The sequence below is a fragment of the Arachis ipaensis genome, chromosome B09 (genome assembly GCF_000816755.2).
Source record: "Arachis ipaensis cultivar K30076 chromosome B09, Araip1.1, whole genome shotgun sequence".
In the NCBI taxonomy this organism is placed as follows: domain Eukaryota; kingdom Viridiplantae; phylum Streptophyta; class Magnoliopsida; order Fabales; family Fabaceae; genus Arachis; species Arachis ipaensis.
This window is the reverse complement of record NC_029793.2, coordinates 27,377,498-27,396,087: the sequence shown is the minus strand read 5'-3', so window position 1 is coordinate 27,396,087 and position 18,590 is coordinate 27,377,498. Positions and strand designations below refer to the sequence as shown.

General features: G+C 35.3%; 2 protein-coding genes and 1 long non-coding RNA gene across 3 annotated transcripts; 2 read left to right on the top strand and 1 right to left on the bottom strand.

Annotated features, from left to right (window-relative positions):
* On the top strand, positions 7 to 2,849 carry LOC110266701. Its single transcript, XR_002354200.1, has 2 exons — positions 7 to 767; positions 987 to 2,849. It is a non-coding gene; the product is annotated as an uncharacterized LOC110266701 (long non-coding RNA).
* LOC107615310 lies at positions 12,200 to 15,360 on the top strand. The gene is made up of 2 exons (XM_016317393.1): positions 12,200 to 12,437; positions 14,330 to 15,360. Exons 1-2 carry the CDS (start codon positions 12,200 to 12,202, stop codon positions 15,358 to 15,360), a joined length of 1,269 nt encoding a protein of 422 aa, XP_016172879.1.
* Positions 15,747 to 17,540, bottom strand: LOC107615311 (protein MAIN-LIKE 1-like). Its single transcript, XM_021111823.1, has 3 exons — positions 16,738 to 17,540; positions 16,568 to 16,655; positions 15,747 to 16,487 (listed from the first exon to the last, which is right to left on the bottom strand). Exons 1-3 carry the CDS (start codon positions 17,439 to 17,441, stop codon positions 15,747 to 15,749), a joined length of 1,533 nt encoding a protein of 510 aa, XP_020967482.1. The 5' UTR covers positions 17,442 to 17,540.

Genomic DNA, 18,590 nt, shown 5'->3' with positions numbered 1-18,590 from the left:
CCTAACTGTTTAAATTTTTAAAATAAATTGTCTCGTAATATAGTTAACATAATCAATAAAAGCTTATTATATATTAATTACCAAGTGATAGCATGCCAATAAGACTAAACACTAGACCAAGCTACAGCAAAAAGAATGGGATCAGTACAAGATATTAGGTTAGTTCAAACAGCAAAGCCCAATACAAAAAGAATAAAAAAAAATTTCATCTTAGATGGAGGATTTTGTTAGCAAATGATGATGAGAGTGTGAAGCAGATGAGTTGGAGAGTTATTTACGGGGTTTTTTTAGAGTGGAGGAAGCATATTTTGTTTTCATATATGCATGAATTATAAGGTTTTATAAGAAGTTATTCCTAATTTGAAAAAGGAAATTTAATTTCATCTTACATATTCTCTGTTCTTTCAATTTGATTTAGTAATAATAATTCATACACTACTTTTTTCTATAATTTTTTACTTGCATTTTTACAATATTGTTACAATTAATCTTAATATGAGCTATCAGTGGTGCTCTCGTTGAGAGGGAAGGATGGCTTCCGATAAACTCTAGCAAAACAAAGAAAAAAATCGTTATTCTGCAACAGAATCATGTGGAGGTTGCCAGTCAAGTCTCCATCACGAGTATCCACATGGATGGTTTGGAAGAGTCATTGAGAGAGATTCAAAGTATGTTGACAAAAGCTCTCAGATTGAAGCAAGTGACACCAGACGGTGATGCGGGATCCTCAACCTTTCATTCACAACCATCATTCTACCAACTAAGAGGTACAAAGGTTGATTTACTAATTTTTGATGGTGAAAGTAATGTGGATGAATGAGTTTTTAAAGTGAAAGAGTATTTTGAATGGCTTGTTGTACCTGTGGAAATGAGACTTACGATTATTTCTTTCCATTTGTCTGGAATTGCATATTCTTGGTATCATTGGGGGTCAATAATCATATTATATATACTTGATAGTCTTTTCTGGATGCTTTGCTTGTCAGGTTTGGTCGGGATCAGTACTACGACTCCAAAGCTGTCCTTAAAGAATTAAAGCAAACCAATATAGTGGCCAAATACCAAGGGTAGTTTGAAGATCTAACAACCAGGTTACAGGCCTCAGTGATGATTGGGTGATCTCCTTATTCATTGAGGGTCTTCAAGAGTACCTAAAATGTGAGTTATTGTTAGCTAAGCTGACTTCATATGTTAATGCAGTATCATTGGCAAAGATCTATGACCAGAAATATGCAATGAACCCAAACCAAAAAACCAACATCACACACACCAAACACCATCAAATCTATACAAACCTCATCCCAAACCAACTTTAACAATTCATCCATGAACCGCCCTTGGAACAAATTAGTCATTCTCAATTCTCTCTCTTTCGCATACAACCAAACAACTACACAAGACACCCACCATATAACCCTCCCTTTAAGAAACTTTCGACTGAAGTTAAGATGAAGAGGGATAAAGACCTATGTTACTAGTGTGAGGATAAGTGGACATCTGGGCATAAATGTATAACCTCTTGTTACTTGTTGATCGGAGAGGAAGAAATGCATGAGATCTTAAAAGAATTCGAACCAGAGGTTGTTTATAAACCAGGCATGGAAGGGCCAATTGTGATAGAGGTGCTCCAACCGGAGGTTAGTTTTAGTGCCATGGTGGATCAATATCACTCCAAGTATGGGACCTATAATGGACAACCGATTATAGTGCTGATTGATAGGGGAAGTTTCTATAATTGTGTGAAGGCAAGTGTGGCAGAGAGACTGGAGTTTCCAATTCAGCAAATCACACCACTCTAGGTTCTAGTTGATAATAGATATATGATTGGTTGCAAGGCTTATTGTGAAAATATCCCTCTAGTAATGCAGGGGTATCAATTTTTCATTAGCACCTTTGTGATAGTTCTCCAAGGGGCTGACATTGTCCTAGAGATTCAACAGATCATGTGCCTAGGTTATGTTACTATGCATTATGGGTTGCTTATGATGGAATTCATGGTGAATAATATTTTGGTAAAGCTTCAAGGTGAGCGGTTGCTCCAACCTGATGCTATTAGCAACAAAATGTTCCAAAGGATAGTTTCTTCAGAGGTTTTCACTACTTTGTACCATCTAAAAGTGGTGACTGACAATGAGAAAGGCAAAAGTTTGCTGCAGCCCAAATTACAACAATTATTAGGAGAGTACAGCCAGGTTTCGAAGAGCCAACTCAGTTGCCCCCTCACCGCAATATTGATCATACCATCACTCTGGACCTGGAATCACAACCGGTGTGTATTCAACCTTATAGGTATCCTCATTTTCAGAAAGAGGATATTGAGTGTTTGGTGGCAGAGATGCTTGAGACGGGCATAATTTGGGAGAGTCAGAGTACTTTTTCCAGCCCAATTTTGTTGGTTAAGAAGAAAGATGGGAGTTGAAAATTTTGTGCCGATTATAAGGTCCTAAACGTAATCACTATTAGGAATAAATTTCATATTCTCACCATTGATGAGATATTAGATGAACTCTTTGGTGCAGCTTATTTTTCTAAGATTGATTTGCGGTCCAATTATCACCAAATTAGAATGAATAAGAATTCTATTCCCATGACGGCTTTCTGCACGCATCAAGGGCATTATAAGTTTGTAGTGATGTCCCTCGGTCTCACTAATGCTCCTTCAACTTTTCAGGTTACAATGAATAAGGTTTTTCATTGTTACTTGTGAAAGTTTGTTGCTGTTTTCTTTGATCATATCCTAGTCTATAGTAAGACTTGAGATGACCACTTATATCATCTTGGACTTCATATCCACTACCCTTTTCCAGCACCAGCTATTTACTAAGAGGTCAAAATGCCTCTTTGGCTGGGGGAAAGTAGAGTATTTAGGACACATTGTGAGGGCAGAAAGGGTAATTGTTGATCCGTCTAAAATAGAGGTGATTCAAGCATGGTAAAAACCTATTTCTTCTCAAACAATTACATGACTTTCTCAGATTAATAGATTATTACCGCAAATTTGTGGCCAACTACGCCCAAATTGCTCAGCTTTTGACTAAGTTGGTTAAGAAAAATAATTTTCACTGGGGTGAGGCTGCGAATAAAGTGTTTGAGCAACTGAAGACTATCATGATTCACACACGAGTCCTAGCATTACCTAATTTTTCTATGCCTTTTACAGTGGAGACTGATGTGTCTCACAAGGACATTGGGGTAATTTTAATGTAAAATGCACACCCTCTGGCTTATTTTAATAAAAAACTGACCCCGAGGATGAGCTTTACTTCAGCCTACATAAGGAAGCTTTATTCTATTACACAGGCTGTGGCTAAGTGGTGTCACTATCTCCTTGGCAAACAGTTTATTATAAAGACAGATTATCAGGGGTTAAAGGAACTAATGTCATAGGTGATTTTAACACTGGAGCAACAATACGACTTGGCCAAATTGTTGGGTTACGAATTTGAAATTGAATACAAGACTAACAAATTAAATCAAGTTGCTGATGCTTTCACACGCCATCCTAATTTTAAGACTCCGTTTATTTTTTGTAGCCTTTCTACAGTACAATAATCTCTTTTGGAGTCTTTCAAGTTGGCTAATAATCACTGCACTACCATGGTACAGTTACATCAACAACTTAATGAAGGTAAGCTTAGTGCGGATTATAGGGTAAGAGACAATCTGCTGCTATATCAAGGAAAATTCTGGGTTCCTAACTATAACGGAATTCATGAATTGCTTTTATATGAGTTTTACAACTTGGTACGTGGGGGCCATGGTGGATTACTCAAAACTTACAAATCATTAGTGGAATTGTTCTTTTGGCTAGGTACTGTTGTTCGGAAATTTATAGAACAATGTTTGGATTGCCAAATGACTAAGTATGTTCCAGCTCGTCCACAAAGACTACTGCAACCTCTTCCAGTTCCAGAGCAACTGTGGATTAAGATTTCACTCGATTTTATTATGCAGTTACCAAAATATGTGGGATGCACGACCGTTTTAGTAGTGGTGGAAAAATTCACTAAAGTGGGTCACTTTACAACTCTTAAACATGGGTTTAATGCAAAGGATGCGACCAACGTTTTTATTAACTCGGTGGTCAAGCTATATGGGTTCTTTGTCACTATGGTCTCAGATAGAGATCCCTTCCTAAGCAAATTCTAAAAAAACGTTCTTTGAATTTGGTGGAACTAAACTCCATTACAGCACTGTCAATCACTCTCAAAGTGATGGTCAGACAGATCAGAGGTGGTCAATTGTACTTTGGAGCAATACCTGAGGGTATTCACTCACTCATACCTGAATCAGTGATCTTCCTTTCTCTCTTGGGTTGAACTCTATTATAATAATTCTCATCATTCCTTTCTTAATATGTCACCACATGAGGCCCTCTTTGGATTTTCGATGCGAATCCTTCCTGGTTACCTACCGGGTTCCATCACAGTCATAACCGTAGATAAATTTCTAAGGGTGCGGGAAGCGTTGCATTGAGAGCTACACTATTCCCTCCAATGTGCGCAAGAGAAAATGAAGAAGCAAGCGGATCAACACCGCTGAGAGAATATTTTTGAAGTGGGGATTGTATTTTGTTAAAAGTTAGACCTTACCGCCAGAAATTCCTAACACATAGTGCCCATAACAAATTAAAGAAATGATTCTATGGTCCATTTCAAATTACCTACAAGATAGGGAAGGTAGCGTACCATTTAGCCTTACCGACTAGTTGCACCTTGCATCCGGTGTTCCATTTGGCTGTATTGAAGGCGTTTCATGGAGAACCTCCAACTGAACCAATCGAAGTACCTGATCTTCCACCGTGGCTCCAGCCTCACCCAATTACTATTCTCGGCTGTCATTCTGTGACTTCTGATAGTGGCGTGAGGACACAAGTTCTGGTGGATTGGGAAGGAGCTTCTAGGGATGAAATCATGTGGGAGAATCTGGAAGAGTTGATGAGATTGTTCCCTAAAATTGACCTTAAGGACAAGGTCGTTTTGGAGGGTAGGCTAGTTGTTAGCATGCCAATAAACCCAAACAATGACCAAGCTACAGAAGAGGAAATGGGATCAGTACAAAGTATTGGGCCAGTTCAAACAGCAAAGCTGAATATAAGGTATTGTTAGAAAGTGATGATGAGGGTGCGAAGTAGGGGATTATTTCTCTTGGATGAGCTGGAGAGTTAGTTATGGAAATTTTATAGAGTGAAAAAAAGATATTTTATTTTCACGTATGCATAAATTGTAAAGTTTTGTAAGAAGTCATCCCTGATTCGAAGAAGGAAATTTCATTTTCCATATTTTCTATTCTTTGTATTTCATTCCGTAATAATAATTCATACACTATTTCTTCTTCTTATAATTTCTTACTTACATTCTTACAATATTATTACAATTAATCTTGATATGAGCTATCAGTGTTACCAAGCCTATATCAATTCATGGTCTTTGATCGGGAGATTCTTTTCAGTTATATAAAATTGGAATTTGTAGACGTGATAAGTATTTTGGTACTTTAATTCATGGTCTTTGATCCATTATTCTATATCAATTATAACTCAGCTTTATTACCTTATAATATTATAATTTATTTTAATTTTTTAAACAATATCCTTAATTTAACCAGCATAATTGCCGCAACATATGTCACAAGATACTTTTAGTTACCTCTTAATAATAGGGATGAGTTCTATAGAATAAGTTATAATAAAAAAAAATTCTAGCTTTGCATACTCTATAACTTATATGTAATTCATACACAATCTCATAAGCTCTAATACTCTATGACTATAAAGTTTTACTTCTCAATTAATTGGCTATTACTATTTTTTTTTAAACACTCATACAAGCTCGAAACATAGGTTGCAAAGCATGTGTGAGGTCTATTATACCAACTTCTAACTCTCCAATAACTTTTTATTTGTCAGTGTAACCTGAATCACTGGTTGTAACCATTTTCAAAATCTTTACAATTTCCATGATACCTGAGATGATCTTGACTTCGACACCTTATACTCAACCCTATATTGGATACTAGAGTTCTTCACACTAAGAATCGCTAGCTTCATTATTTTGAAAACATTGTCTAATTTAAAACTCATTGGGTCTAGAAATCTCATATAGATTGTTGTGTCCAATTCTAAATTCTAAATCCAAAAACCCTTGTTTAATCATGACATCAAGATTGAGAGTTGAGAAGTGACGAAATAAGTATTGTTGATCTCTGAACTCTGCCTATGCAACCAGAATATTTCCTACATTCTCTTCGATATCACTGTCTATCGTGCATGGGAGGCTCTTCATTGTCATATATAATCCTCGCCAAGTGCTTCTTCTATCCGGGTCCCTGACGTTCATAGAGACTTTGACTACACAACGGGGTGAGGTCATTACAACCACAAGATACCGAATGTATAATTATTACCCATGTTACATGCAACATCAGCATCACAATTCAAATCTGCTGCAAAAGAAGAAAACGCCACAATACTCCAGGAGGTGCAACAAAAGAAACTGAACTAGAAGCTCCTCCATACCAACAAAATGAGGATTAGGTGCTGATCCTTCGGAGTTAGTTGCCACATCTTCAATCTTGGCATACAATTTTGTCACTCAAACCTCAGGAAAACTCTTATATAGGAATGAAACAATATTCGCATTTCAGCATTGTTTTGTATCACAAATGAATCAAACTTCATAAATCCATACTGAAGTGCAATTGGAATCTTGTACAATATTAGGCTACTCGTTTTTTTTTTCATATCCACTATATATTTTTGGAAAAGTATATGGAACCAACTCCTAATCAGCCAAGAATGGAACAACTTAATTATAATTATATTAATAATTAATTTTAAATTTTTTAAATTTAAAATTTAAAATTGATTAAATAAACCTAATTAAAACCTATAAAAACCTTTATCTCTTCTCTTCCACATTAACCTATCCACCTCCAATAACCACACACACAGACTCCTCTCTCTCACCGTCAGACCCTCTTCGCTGGAAGTGAGCATTTTTAATGAAATTGATTTTTTGTATCGGGTAGTTTCCATCATTGGTGGTGGAAAAAGGGAAATTGATCTGTATGCCTATATCTTTGGAGCTGATTTGGTTGTTTTCTTCTTAGTTGCTATTTTTTATCAGTTAATTATGAAAGCTAACAGTGAGTTTCTTGAAGTCTATCAGCTTGAAGATCAGTTCCCAGAAGATTTTGTTTTAGTTTTGATGGTATTTTTTTCATTGAAACTCACCTTTTTCAGTCTCTCATGTTTATATAAATTCACATCTATATACCTATGTTCATTTGCAACAGTGAAGGTTATTTTGTATTTATTCAACCTTGTTCTCTTCACATATTTACAGAAATTGTTTGCTTGAAACTAGCTAGAAGATACACCATTGCAGATAGGTTGGAATATAAAAGACTTCATAATAAAGGTGTTGACTCCTCCATGGCGAGTGAAGGTTTCAAGCAGCTGAAATAATCTACCATAATTTCAAGTGAATGAAGATTTGAGATCATTTAAAAGAAAAAATTATGAAATTCTTAAAGAAATAGAGACATTCATATTTGCAATACAAAAAAAATTCAAAAAATATATAAAAGAACATCAATTTAGTATGAAAAAGAAACATTCTAATACTTAGTAAAAGAAACATCCATGTATATTAACTTATTTTTATTAAGATGAATTTCAAGATCCAGCCCATTAAAAAGTTGGCAGGAGTTGGCTGAACCCCTCTTGATTTCCTAGCAGAATTGTATATTTTTTTGTAAAATGTTTTGCAATTTTGCAAATGTGGTGGATATTTATATAAAAATATCAGTTGAATTTTTGTTTGAAAATGTTTCTCCCTCCCAAGTTTTCTTAATTCCTCCATTAATGTGATGTATAGAGCTGACATTTTTTTTTTTTGGAAAAGCAAGCATGTTATGAAACTGCACCCTGCTATTAGACATTTCTAGGTTTCATTCACGTTCATAGTAAATCGTGGTAATTACTAACGATTTATTTAGTTGGTACAATCTACCGTGAATTGTGGTAATCTGATTTTATAATTTTACAATCTTATGGTGACATACCAAAATTTAGTAGGTAAATTTGATGAAAATTCTTGCTGGTAAATTATGGTTAATGGTAGGTTTTATGAACAAATATAATATTATATGTATGCACTACAAGAAACTTTTAAAATAATGATTAATTTCGTTATTGACTGAGTTACTTCTTCATAATAAAAAAAATTAGTCGCAAAATCAGTCACTAATTTTTAATTTATTAGTAACCGATTTAGTGATTAAATTTCTTGTAGTTTATAGTTGATGAGTAAGTTCAAAGGTGAGTTAATTTTATTTTTTTTTTCTTCGTCCTGTTTATTGAACAAGTTAGTGAAGCAGGAATACATACAAAATGAATTTTTTTGCCTTTGGGGGACGCAATTGAACCGAAATGAACATTTGAATTTGGATAATTTACATGAATAAAATAAATAAAAATCATATTTATCATCTAACTGTTCTAAAATAAATTGTACTATGTGTATATATTTGTCTTTTTTTTTTTATATGTAAATTGTGGTACATATAGTAACTAACACTCTGCTTATTTTTACAGCACTAGATAGGTATAGAATAATTACTTGTGCAAGTATGCTACAAAACCGCATTAACAAAAAAAAGGGGGGATAGAATTTCAATTTTTATTTACTCTATGGTGGAAGGTTAAAGAAGAGAATATTACAAGAATATGTAACTTTCCCCAAAAAGGAAAAGCCTCAAACATTATACACAGTGCTTTCATTATTGGCTTCTAAGTAGATAAGGCAACATATATAAAGTGGACAACAACCTTCTTTTCTTGATCATATATAATATCTAATTAAGTAGATTCCACTCAAACTCTATTTTGTTGAAACTTCAATTACTTTTGAATTTAATTTGGTACTACGGAGAGTAATACTATATTGTTCTATAAATATGCAAAGCGTGTGATTTAAGTATTATGAAATTAAACAAGACACACGTTGATGCATATAATGAAATTAAATTAGCTTTTAATTAAAGAAAAAAATTAAAATATCTCAAATGTGATTACAGCTAGCTAGCTAGGGAACATAATCACAATGAATTAAAATAGCAGTTCTAATGGAAAAGAAATAATAATATAATACAAAGAGGTCCGTGTCTAATTGTGCAAGGTTGGCATGCCAAACTCTGGCCATCAAAATTAATAATTTTTTAAATTTAGATTTTTTTTTTATTTTTAATGTTTTGTTTTCAGATTCCCCAACTTTGCAACTTGCAGGTAATATATATATAGAAGAATAGGGAAAGTTCATATTTTATGCAACAGCAATGCCCCTTTTTTACTGTTAATTAGAGTTTAATACTCGTTACGCTAAGACTTCTAATGGATCGGATTTGTCCATTTAGCATAATATGCATATTTTTAGTTTGAGCCACTGGTTTGTGGCCACTAATGACACTTTCTATGGGAGGGGAATAACGTAGAAGAAATGGAGAATAACTTTTGTTTCAAAAATATTTATTTAATTCAAAGCACCTACTAAATCATACTCTTTCTTTATAATTTATAGTGAAAAAGAAAGAAGAAAAGTTTAAAAAATTACCTACACCTTACCCATGTTGTGCATGCACCAAATCTATAAAGCTATTTTTTGACTACCTCTCTTCATTCTTCACTGATTAGTTAATAATCCATTACTTATATTCTTTCCACTAAATTAATTAACATATTTTATTCAAGCATGTTTGCATTTATGAATAAGTAACTGGGTTAAATAATATGCTGTTCTGCTGTTTATTTTATTCTGGCGGCAGTAGCAAGAACGGTTAGTAACGCCACCTGTTGTACAACATAACCAGCCCTAAATAGGATTTTACATTAATTTAATATGAAATTAACACTTAGAGTGGTCTCTAAATTTATAGGATTATACTCGTATTTTAATTTAGATTCTAAAATTTTTATTTATTAAATTTGATCTTCTAACTTAGCATTTATGATTTATGTTCCTAACTTTATTTTTGTAATAAAATCGTGGTATAAATGATGATCTGACCTGATAATTAAAATTTTATACTTCAATTTACTCTTTATAAAACATTTAAAAATCTTAATTTCACTTAATAAGGATTTTAAAAACTTCTTTTTAATTAGGTAAAAAATTTTAATTACCACCTTATATAACAATTAGAAAGTTCAGCGTGGCGACTGTCAATCTAACACGCCTTAATAGTTTTGTAACGAAAACAGAATCAAAAGCTGACGAGAGTCACATGTTAATTTAGAGATTAAATTTAAATGTAAATATAATTTTGGGGTCTAATTTAAATATTGACTCTAATATATCATTAAATGTATAAAGAGTTACACAAATTTTTGAAATTGAACTTGTCTATTTAGAAATCTTAATAAATAAAGTGTATTATTAAAACACCTGTCAAAAAGAATTCGGATTTTTTAAGGAAATAGTTTCATTTTAGAAAATAAATAAAATAGGTTTAATATTGAATCAATAAAACTTAAAACAAAAATCGTTTTCATTTTAGATTAGAGGATTCTTACTCTATTAACTACTAGGGATCGGATACTACTTTTTAGTTTATCTTTTAAAAAAAAATTACTACAACAATTATCTAAATACTCCGTTCTTAGCTGTGAGAATGTTCTTCTGCTGTTATGATTAACCTTATGAATGTCTAGTATAATCTCATTTTACATATAGCTGTGAGAATGTTCTTCTGTGGTTATTATCAACCTTAGATTATATATATGTCTAGTCTTGTTTATTAAAGATCAATCTAGATCATTATCTATTTAGCCCTAGAATAATTTTTAGGGCAATTAAAGTTATAGTAAGGTCACACATCTAGCTGATTTGGTAAATCTTAGTAAAAAGGTGACATTTAATTTTCAATAGTTGCCACTTTACTATTGGTGAAGACTGAAGAGGATTGAACTGAACACTGAAAATAAAATAAAGATAAATTATTATGGAATGTTATTACCCCTAATTAGTGGGAAATCAAATCACTATAGGTATCTGTCTAGTTCAACATGTACAAAAGTTCATGCAAAAACAGTAGAATATGTCTCACAATAAATTAATTAAAAAAGAAGAAAAAAACAAGAGTGGCAACAACATGAATCTAGAACTCATGCGTGAAGAGAAGAACCAACAATTAAGCATCCCATTAAGGAGAAATAAAACCAAAACCAACCATATGACTAATCAAGTTGTTTTCTTGAGTCAAGCAAGAATAACCAGCGGACCATAGAAAATGTGCCTATTTATACCAAAAGTTGAAACATGGTTTACTGTTTCATCCATGTGAGCTTATTTGAACCATGAATATTGGGATTTAACCCCTGATTTGAACAAGATTCTACTTTTTAGTATTACAAAATAATGATCTTCTACGTATTTTCATAGAATCAAGTATAAATACATGGACATTTTAGTGATGAGATATATATAAATGATATATTTTTTTAAAAAAAAGTTTGGGAATTTAATTTGTTTTAGTCAACAATCAATCAATAATGTTTCTCTCTTAAGAAAAGAAGATAAATGTTGGTTGATTATTATTGGTTTAAAAAAGTTAGTTCTCAATTGTCTTTTTTTAAAAGGAAGTTAAAGTAGACTATGTATGTGTTGATAATGATAAATTTTAATCATCTAAGTAATAAGTAGTTGAGTAAAAAATAATATAATTTTGGTTTGCTTTAAATTAGATTATTATGTTCATAAGTACAATCATGAGGTCTAGCTCAGTTGATTCTTAAGAGTGTGTCGAAACAGAGAGGTTTATAGTTAGAGAACTTAGTTTCTTAGAAAATAAATCAAAATTATAAAGATAATTTTAACATAAATTAAAAATATTAAAAATATTTAAAAAAACCACAAATATTAGGAATACAAATTATATTTGCCCTAAAACTATTTATCATATTAATTAACCAATGTACATAGAAAAAAAAATAAAGAGAAAGTGTCCAGTGTCCAAGACCCCACGTAGAATAGCAAATGAGGCGGCATGCATAGTCCTATAAATAGAAACCCCCCTCCGAGGCTTCATTTGCAACTTGAAACACAAACAAACAAACAAACACAATTCAGAGCCACCAAGTCAAGAAACAACTAACACTCACTAATTAATATCCTCTCTCACTGCATACTTAGCTTCTTCCATGGCAGGAGGCAACAACAGGCAAAGGAAGTCCGCCTTCAAGTCGGTGCTCAACATTTTCAAATCCAACAGCAGTAGGCACAGATCGTCATCAGATGCCTACTACTACGACGACGGGCCCAACAAGGCCACATCGTGGACCAAGGTGTGGCCCAGTGACGAGGACAGAGGCCGGTGGGGAGTAGCCGATCCTGTCATCGACACCAAGGCCACAACCTTCATTGCTCAGTACAAGAAACGTTTCTCTGAGTCCGAGCTTCATTACCAAGAGGCTCAGCAGTAGTAGAATTTCGACAACCTGTTCAATAATTTGCGCTTCCTTCCATCACTTGTAACTTGTAATTACTTTATTAGCTTATTCATTACCCTTCCACAACTTCCAACAACAATATGTATGTTAATATGAATGAATAATAATCTTTAATTTCTCCTTTAATTTGAGACTTCAGAGTTATTATATATATCCTTGTTATTGCAATTAACCACATAAGAGCTGAGCTTATGCTTTCCTCTTCTTTGTCTTTTGATCCAAACTCCAAACCTATCCAAGTTTTGGTGGTAATTCAATACAGCAGGAAAAATTTGTAAACCGACGACTAACTTTTTTCTTTTTTTTTTTTTAATAAAAAATTTCTTTTTCTTTCTCTTCCTTTTATGATTGTTGACTTAAGAAACAAAGGTTGTGTTTTTGACTAATCGTTGGTTAAAAAAAATTGTAGTTGATAACCGACTAACTTTTACTGCAAAGCTGATATAGTGTTCATATAAAATGTTCTCTATGGTTATGTCACTCGAGAGTTTCAACCATAATCTTACCATCTCGGCTAATTTTTTTCAATATTGGGTTACAGAATGTAATTTAGTGTAATACTTTAATATTAAGTTATTTTAGTGTAATATTAGTGAGAGTGAAAATAAATCGTGGATCACGACTTTATCAAAGATAAATTTTTAACATGGCAGAATAAAAATATAGATCACAATTTTAAAGAGAGATAAATTTCTGCGTCTAGAAGTCGTGATGAGTCACATTTTCTCAAATCGTGACCAACACTTTTATTTTTCTATCCAAATTTTCAACTTTAATGATAATGCTTCTAATATAATTATTTTTTTCTACTAATATACAATACCAATAATAATTAAATAAATATTTTTTAATAATAAGAAAAAATATATGGAACAACTCTAAATCAGTCAAGAATAGAACAATTTAATTAATTATAAATATAGTAATTAATTTTATTTATTTATAATTTAAAATATTAGTTATTAAATGTTTCACCACATTCAAATTAGGAGGAGATACGTTCAGTATCATTGCAAAGTGAATCACGGAAACTGATTCAATTAGCTTCTGTCTTTTCACCCTCATTCCCTCTCCAAATGCCTAAAACATAATAAATCAGAAAACAGATTCAGAACCATCCAATTTACAAAGAAAAGAAACATCCTAATGCCTAGCATAAGCACCATCCACGTAAAGATTTTGAATTCACCCAAAGACATTTAGCTGGTTTTTGGCCGGAACCATCTTGGTTCCTAGCATTATTGTAATAATAATAACAACAACAATAATAATGACTAAAATGTAACCTTTGATTATAATAAACAACAATAATAATCATACTTTTAATAAAAATAAGAGAAAATTTTACTCCTCTCTTGCGAGATGTTAAAATGACACTTCTCTCTATTCTATTTATAAAATGTACATTCTATTCCCTTATAACTTTTAAAAAACCTTCCGCCAAATCAAAAATCTTCACCTGTATCCACCAGGACCAATTATTATGTAATTCGAATCAATAAGATTCGAATTATGATCACAAGTAATTCGAATTGACTTCATTCGTATTATGTGCATGCAACGAGTTAAAGTAATTTGAATCAATATGATTCGAATTATTATGAAGGTAACAACATAACGTAATTCGAAACAACTTGTGTCGAACTATATATGAAGAATTCGAGTCTTATTAATTCGAATTACTAGGTTAGTTTGTGTTTCAACATAATTCGAAAGAAATTGTTTCGAATTATAAGTAAGGAATTCGAGTTTAGTTAGTTCGAATTACTAGGATAGGTTGTGATAATTCGAAACAAATTGTTTCGAATTATATATATATAGCACGAACCATACCTCAGCCGGGTCTGTTAGTTATTTCAGATAGGCATAATGGCATCAAGGCAGCACTCGAGGCTCCGGATGGGGGATGGCTACCCCCAGCTGCGTACCGGGCGTTCTGCATTCGACACGTTGCATCGAATTTTGCATTGACGTTCAAGGGAAAAGATGCCCGGAGGCTTCTTGTTAACGCCGCATATGCGAAGACTGAAGTGGAGTTCGACTACTGGTTTGACATTATGCGCTCTGAGAATCCGGCAATGTGTGACTGGGCGAACCGAATCGAGTATTCGTTGTGGACACAGTACTGTGATGCGGGTCGGAGATTCGGGCACATGACGACCAATATTTTTGAATGTGTCAACTCAATCCTGAAGGGGGTAAGAAACCTCCCTGTTTGCTCGCTGGTGAAGGCCACATACGGAAGGCTAGCTGAGCTATTTGTCCGTAAGGGAAGGGAGGCCGAGGCTCAGATGGGTACTGGACAACAATTCAGTCAATACCTAGTAAAGTGTATCAAGGCCAACCTGAAGACAGCCAGGTGCTTCACGGTGACTGTTTACGACAGGGATAACTCGGAATACACCGTTGCTGAGACGACTCCGACAGGTTCATTCTCCCTTGGTACGTACAGGGTCTCATTAGGGTCTAAGACTTGTGATTGTGGATACTTCCAAGCACTTCATTTTCCCTGTCCACACGCACTGGCATGTTGTGCTTATTCACGACTTACATGGCAGCCCTACGTCCACGAGGTCTATCGCCTGAGTTCCGTTTTCGGTGTCTATCAGATGGGATTTACACCTCCCATTCCAGAGGATTTCTGGCCACCTTATGCAGGGCCAACCATTATACCGGATCCGAATATGAGGCGTGCGCGGGAGGGTCGTCCTAGATCCACAAGAATCCGCACCAACACGGATGAAGCAGATCCGAACCAGCCAAAGAGATGTGGCCTCTGCAGGCAGCCAGGTCACACCAGGCATAGTTGTCCACAAGGCGCTGGCCCCAGCGGGACTGCTGGAAATCAATAGGAGATTTCTTAATCTATTAGCACTTGTCTTCTACGTAAGTTAGCAACCATTGTGCTCCTTTGTACTAAGTTGTTTCCTATTAGTAATGAAACTTGTTATTCGTACCAAATATTTCTGCTGAATATGTTTTAAATGATTGAAATTAGTTTCTAAAACAAACAACATTACCGCGAGGGATGAATCATAATGAATAACATAACATGAAACTATATATCATAACAGAAAAGTGGAATACATCATAGTAAATGACATAACAAAACAACAAAGTACAAACCATAACATCAAATAACATAACTACAACGTACATACCATAACAATGATAACCAACCAATAAGGTAGACAATATAAATATAACAACATGACATACACCACTATCCATAAATCATCTAAATAGGTGCGATCCAGTGCCGCAACAGCTCATGCCCGCCCCGATGGGCCCTATCAACCCCCGCAACATCACCTCCCATAGGCATCTGGGCACCCTCTCTAGCAGCACCCACTCTCCTCCTGCCTCCACGACCACGAACTCTCCCGCCACCCCTAACTGGGGGTTCGACGTCATCCATAGCAAGATCCGCCCCGATCCACTCCCGCTGGCTACAACGTGTCCCAACTCGAGCTCTCCGCTCAATACGACGTCTGTCGGGAACGTCCTCGACCCGGTCCATATCTGGAAGTCGACCTGCACCCCTCTGCATAGCCTCATCTGGAATAGGAATACCTCTCGGATCCCCCAATAACATCTCCGGCGACAGAAACCTCTTTCCGTGCTGATACCACCATGTCAAGAAATCGTGTGACGGACCGGGGTCGGGGACGATGTCAAACTGTAGAATGTGCTCCGCACGCTCCTGCCAGTGAACATGCCAGTCAGCGTACTGTGCCGGGAACCAACGGTCACCTCCTCTCCCATCCTTCGACATCAAGAAGTCGATGTTCAAGGCGGGAGACGGTATGGGCTGAACGCCGCCGAACTGAGGTAAAACTCTATCAACCTGATGCCACTCCACAACCGCAAAGTAAATCAGGGACGTTCTGCACCGCCATAACATCGTATGCCGAGGCTCCAAGACCTCCGGATGTACAACCTGGATGACGTCTAGTGCGCTATAGGGCATCCATATGAACTGGAAAAATAAAAATTAAAAGGGTTGTTACAATATAAACTGAAACAATGACTTGAAATACACTGGTCTGCGTAACTTACCTGCCGAGGCTGTAACAAGTCGATCTTCAGGCGAGCCATCTGTACCCGAGGTCCCTTGTTGCTAATCCCAGGATTGTAACCAGACCATCTGCGTACGAGAAACATTAAAATTGGTTTCATAATCGAAAATAAATACGAGAAGAATATATAATACAAAACAATAACGGTACCTCGAGGCAAGGGGCCAGCTAATCTCATCATACCCAGATGGTCTAAGAGTGGGAAACCTCCAGAATATCCAAGACTGTAGTAACTGTAAAGGGCCAGCTAACTTCACCACATGTCTGTTGGCGACTCGGCACATGCACCTGTACAACCATGCAAGTGCCGCCGACCCCCAACTGTAGCGACCCATCTCCTCAAGCCGAGCAACATAAGGTAGCCATCTGATGTGTATACGGTTGCCGGACTTGTCGGCAAAGAGCTGCGTGCCCAATAACATCATGATATAGGCCCGGACAAAGCGCCTAACTGTCTCCTCATCAGCCCCGTCTGGACACTCTGCAAATGTCTCCTGAAACCAGGTGCAGTTGACTGCGAATTTCTGCACCTGGTTCTCGGGAGGTAAAACACCGAGCAACTCATGGAACCACTGCCAAGCAGGTCTCCCACCCTCAATGTAAAGGTGGAAGTCTGTCAGGCAACCACTAACGTAATCTCCGTCCACTGGCAACCCCAGCTGGTATGCGACGTCCTGAAGAGTGATGGTGCACTCTCCGAACGGCATGTGGAAGGTGTGCGTCTCAGGCCGCCACCTCTCGACGAATGCGCTGACTAGGGGCTCGTCTAGTCGGAACCATCTGTCATTCAGTCTCGCAAGATGGTACAATCCGGCCATCTGCAGGTACGGAACGTACCTCTCATCAAGACGCATCCCCTGCTGCCGCCTAACGCTGGATATGCAACGACGAGGCTGGCCAGTACATAAACCGCATAATTAGAACAGATGCACAACCCACTAACATATACAATATGTTTCATAAGGAACCAGAAAATAAATCGTCATGTGTAAAAGATAAACGAAACAAACGACCAACATTTTATACAGAAACCGCTCACTCAAACCTAGTGCAAATACCATTAACAAAAACAGATGCATGATCACATTTATCATAAACCACTACCGTTAACCACTAAACCGCTAAACCGCTTAGTTAAACCGCTAACACTAAAATAAACCGCTATAAAAAACCATTAACAAAACCCACTACCATACACCACCAACTCAGACCACCCCCTAAACCGCTAACCATCACTAAAACCACTATCCAAAACAATTAGCACAAACCGCTTAAAAAAACCAATTTCAAATACCACTAACAAAAACCATTGGCCTAAACCGCTTGCTTAAACCGCTAACACTAAAATAAACCGCTATAACAAGACCATTAACAAAACCCACTACCATACACCACCAACTCAAACCACCCCCCTAAACCGCTAACCATCACTAAAACCACTATCCAAATCAAAGACCACAAACCGCTTAAAAAAACCAATTTCAAATACCACTAACAAAAACCAATGGCCTAAACCGCTTGCTTAAACCGCTAACACTAGCCTGCACCACTCTCCTAAACCACTATCCTAAACCACTAACAGTAACATAAACCATTATCAAAAACCATTAACAAAAGGTATCTTAGAAAAAATAATTTAATTATTAAATTTTTTTAAAATATTTTGATAAAAATACAATTTAATCAATAAAAATAATTTATTAAAGAGTATTTTGGTAAGTAAAAAATAATGACAAAAGAATAAAATTTTTGCTAAAAGGTATTTTTATAAAAAAATAATTTATTTTTACTTGAAAAATGGATAAAGTTAAAATTAGTTAACACAAAAAAAATTAAAATAGATTAAAAATTTTTTTTTTAAATTATAAGGGAAGAAATATACATTTTAGCATCTCGTATCGGAGGAGAATAGAATTTTCTCTAAAAATAATATAACGAAACATTCATCCACCATTTCCATTTGCAAATTTTCTTTTGCTTCTTTGAGATTCAAAATGGAGTTG

Excerpts from the sequence above, each read along its gene's own strand:
- LOC107615310 (XM_016317393.1), top strand. The coding sequence starts at position 12,200 with ATGGCAGGAGGCAACAACAGGCAAAGGAAGTCCGCCTTCAAGTCGGTG. Across the intron at positions 12,438-14,329 it reads CATTGCTCAGTACAAGAAAC|CACGAACCATACCTCAGCCG; the intron begins GTTTCTCTGAGT and ends ATATATATATAG.
- LOC107615311 (XM_021111823.1), bottom strand. The coding sequence starts at position 17,441 with ATGCGTCTTGATGAGAGGTACGTTCCGTACCTGCAGATGGCCGGATTG. Across the intron at positions 16,656-16,737 it reads AGCTGGCCCCTTGCCTCGAG|ATGGTCTGGTTACAATCCTG; the intron begins GTACCGTTATTG and ends TCTCGTACGCAG. Across the intron at positions 16,488-16,567 it reads ACTTGTTACAGCCTCGGCAG|TTCATATGGATGCCCTATAG; the intron begins GTAAGTTACGCA and ends TTATTTTTCCAG.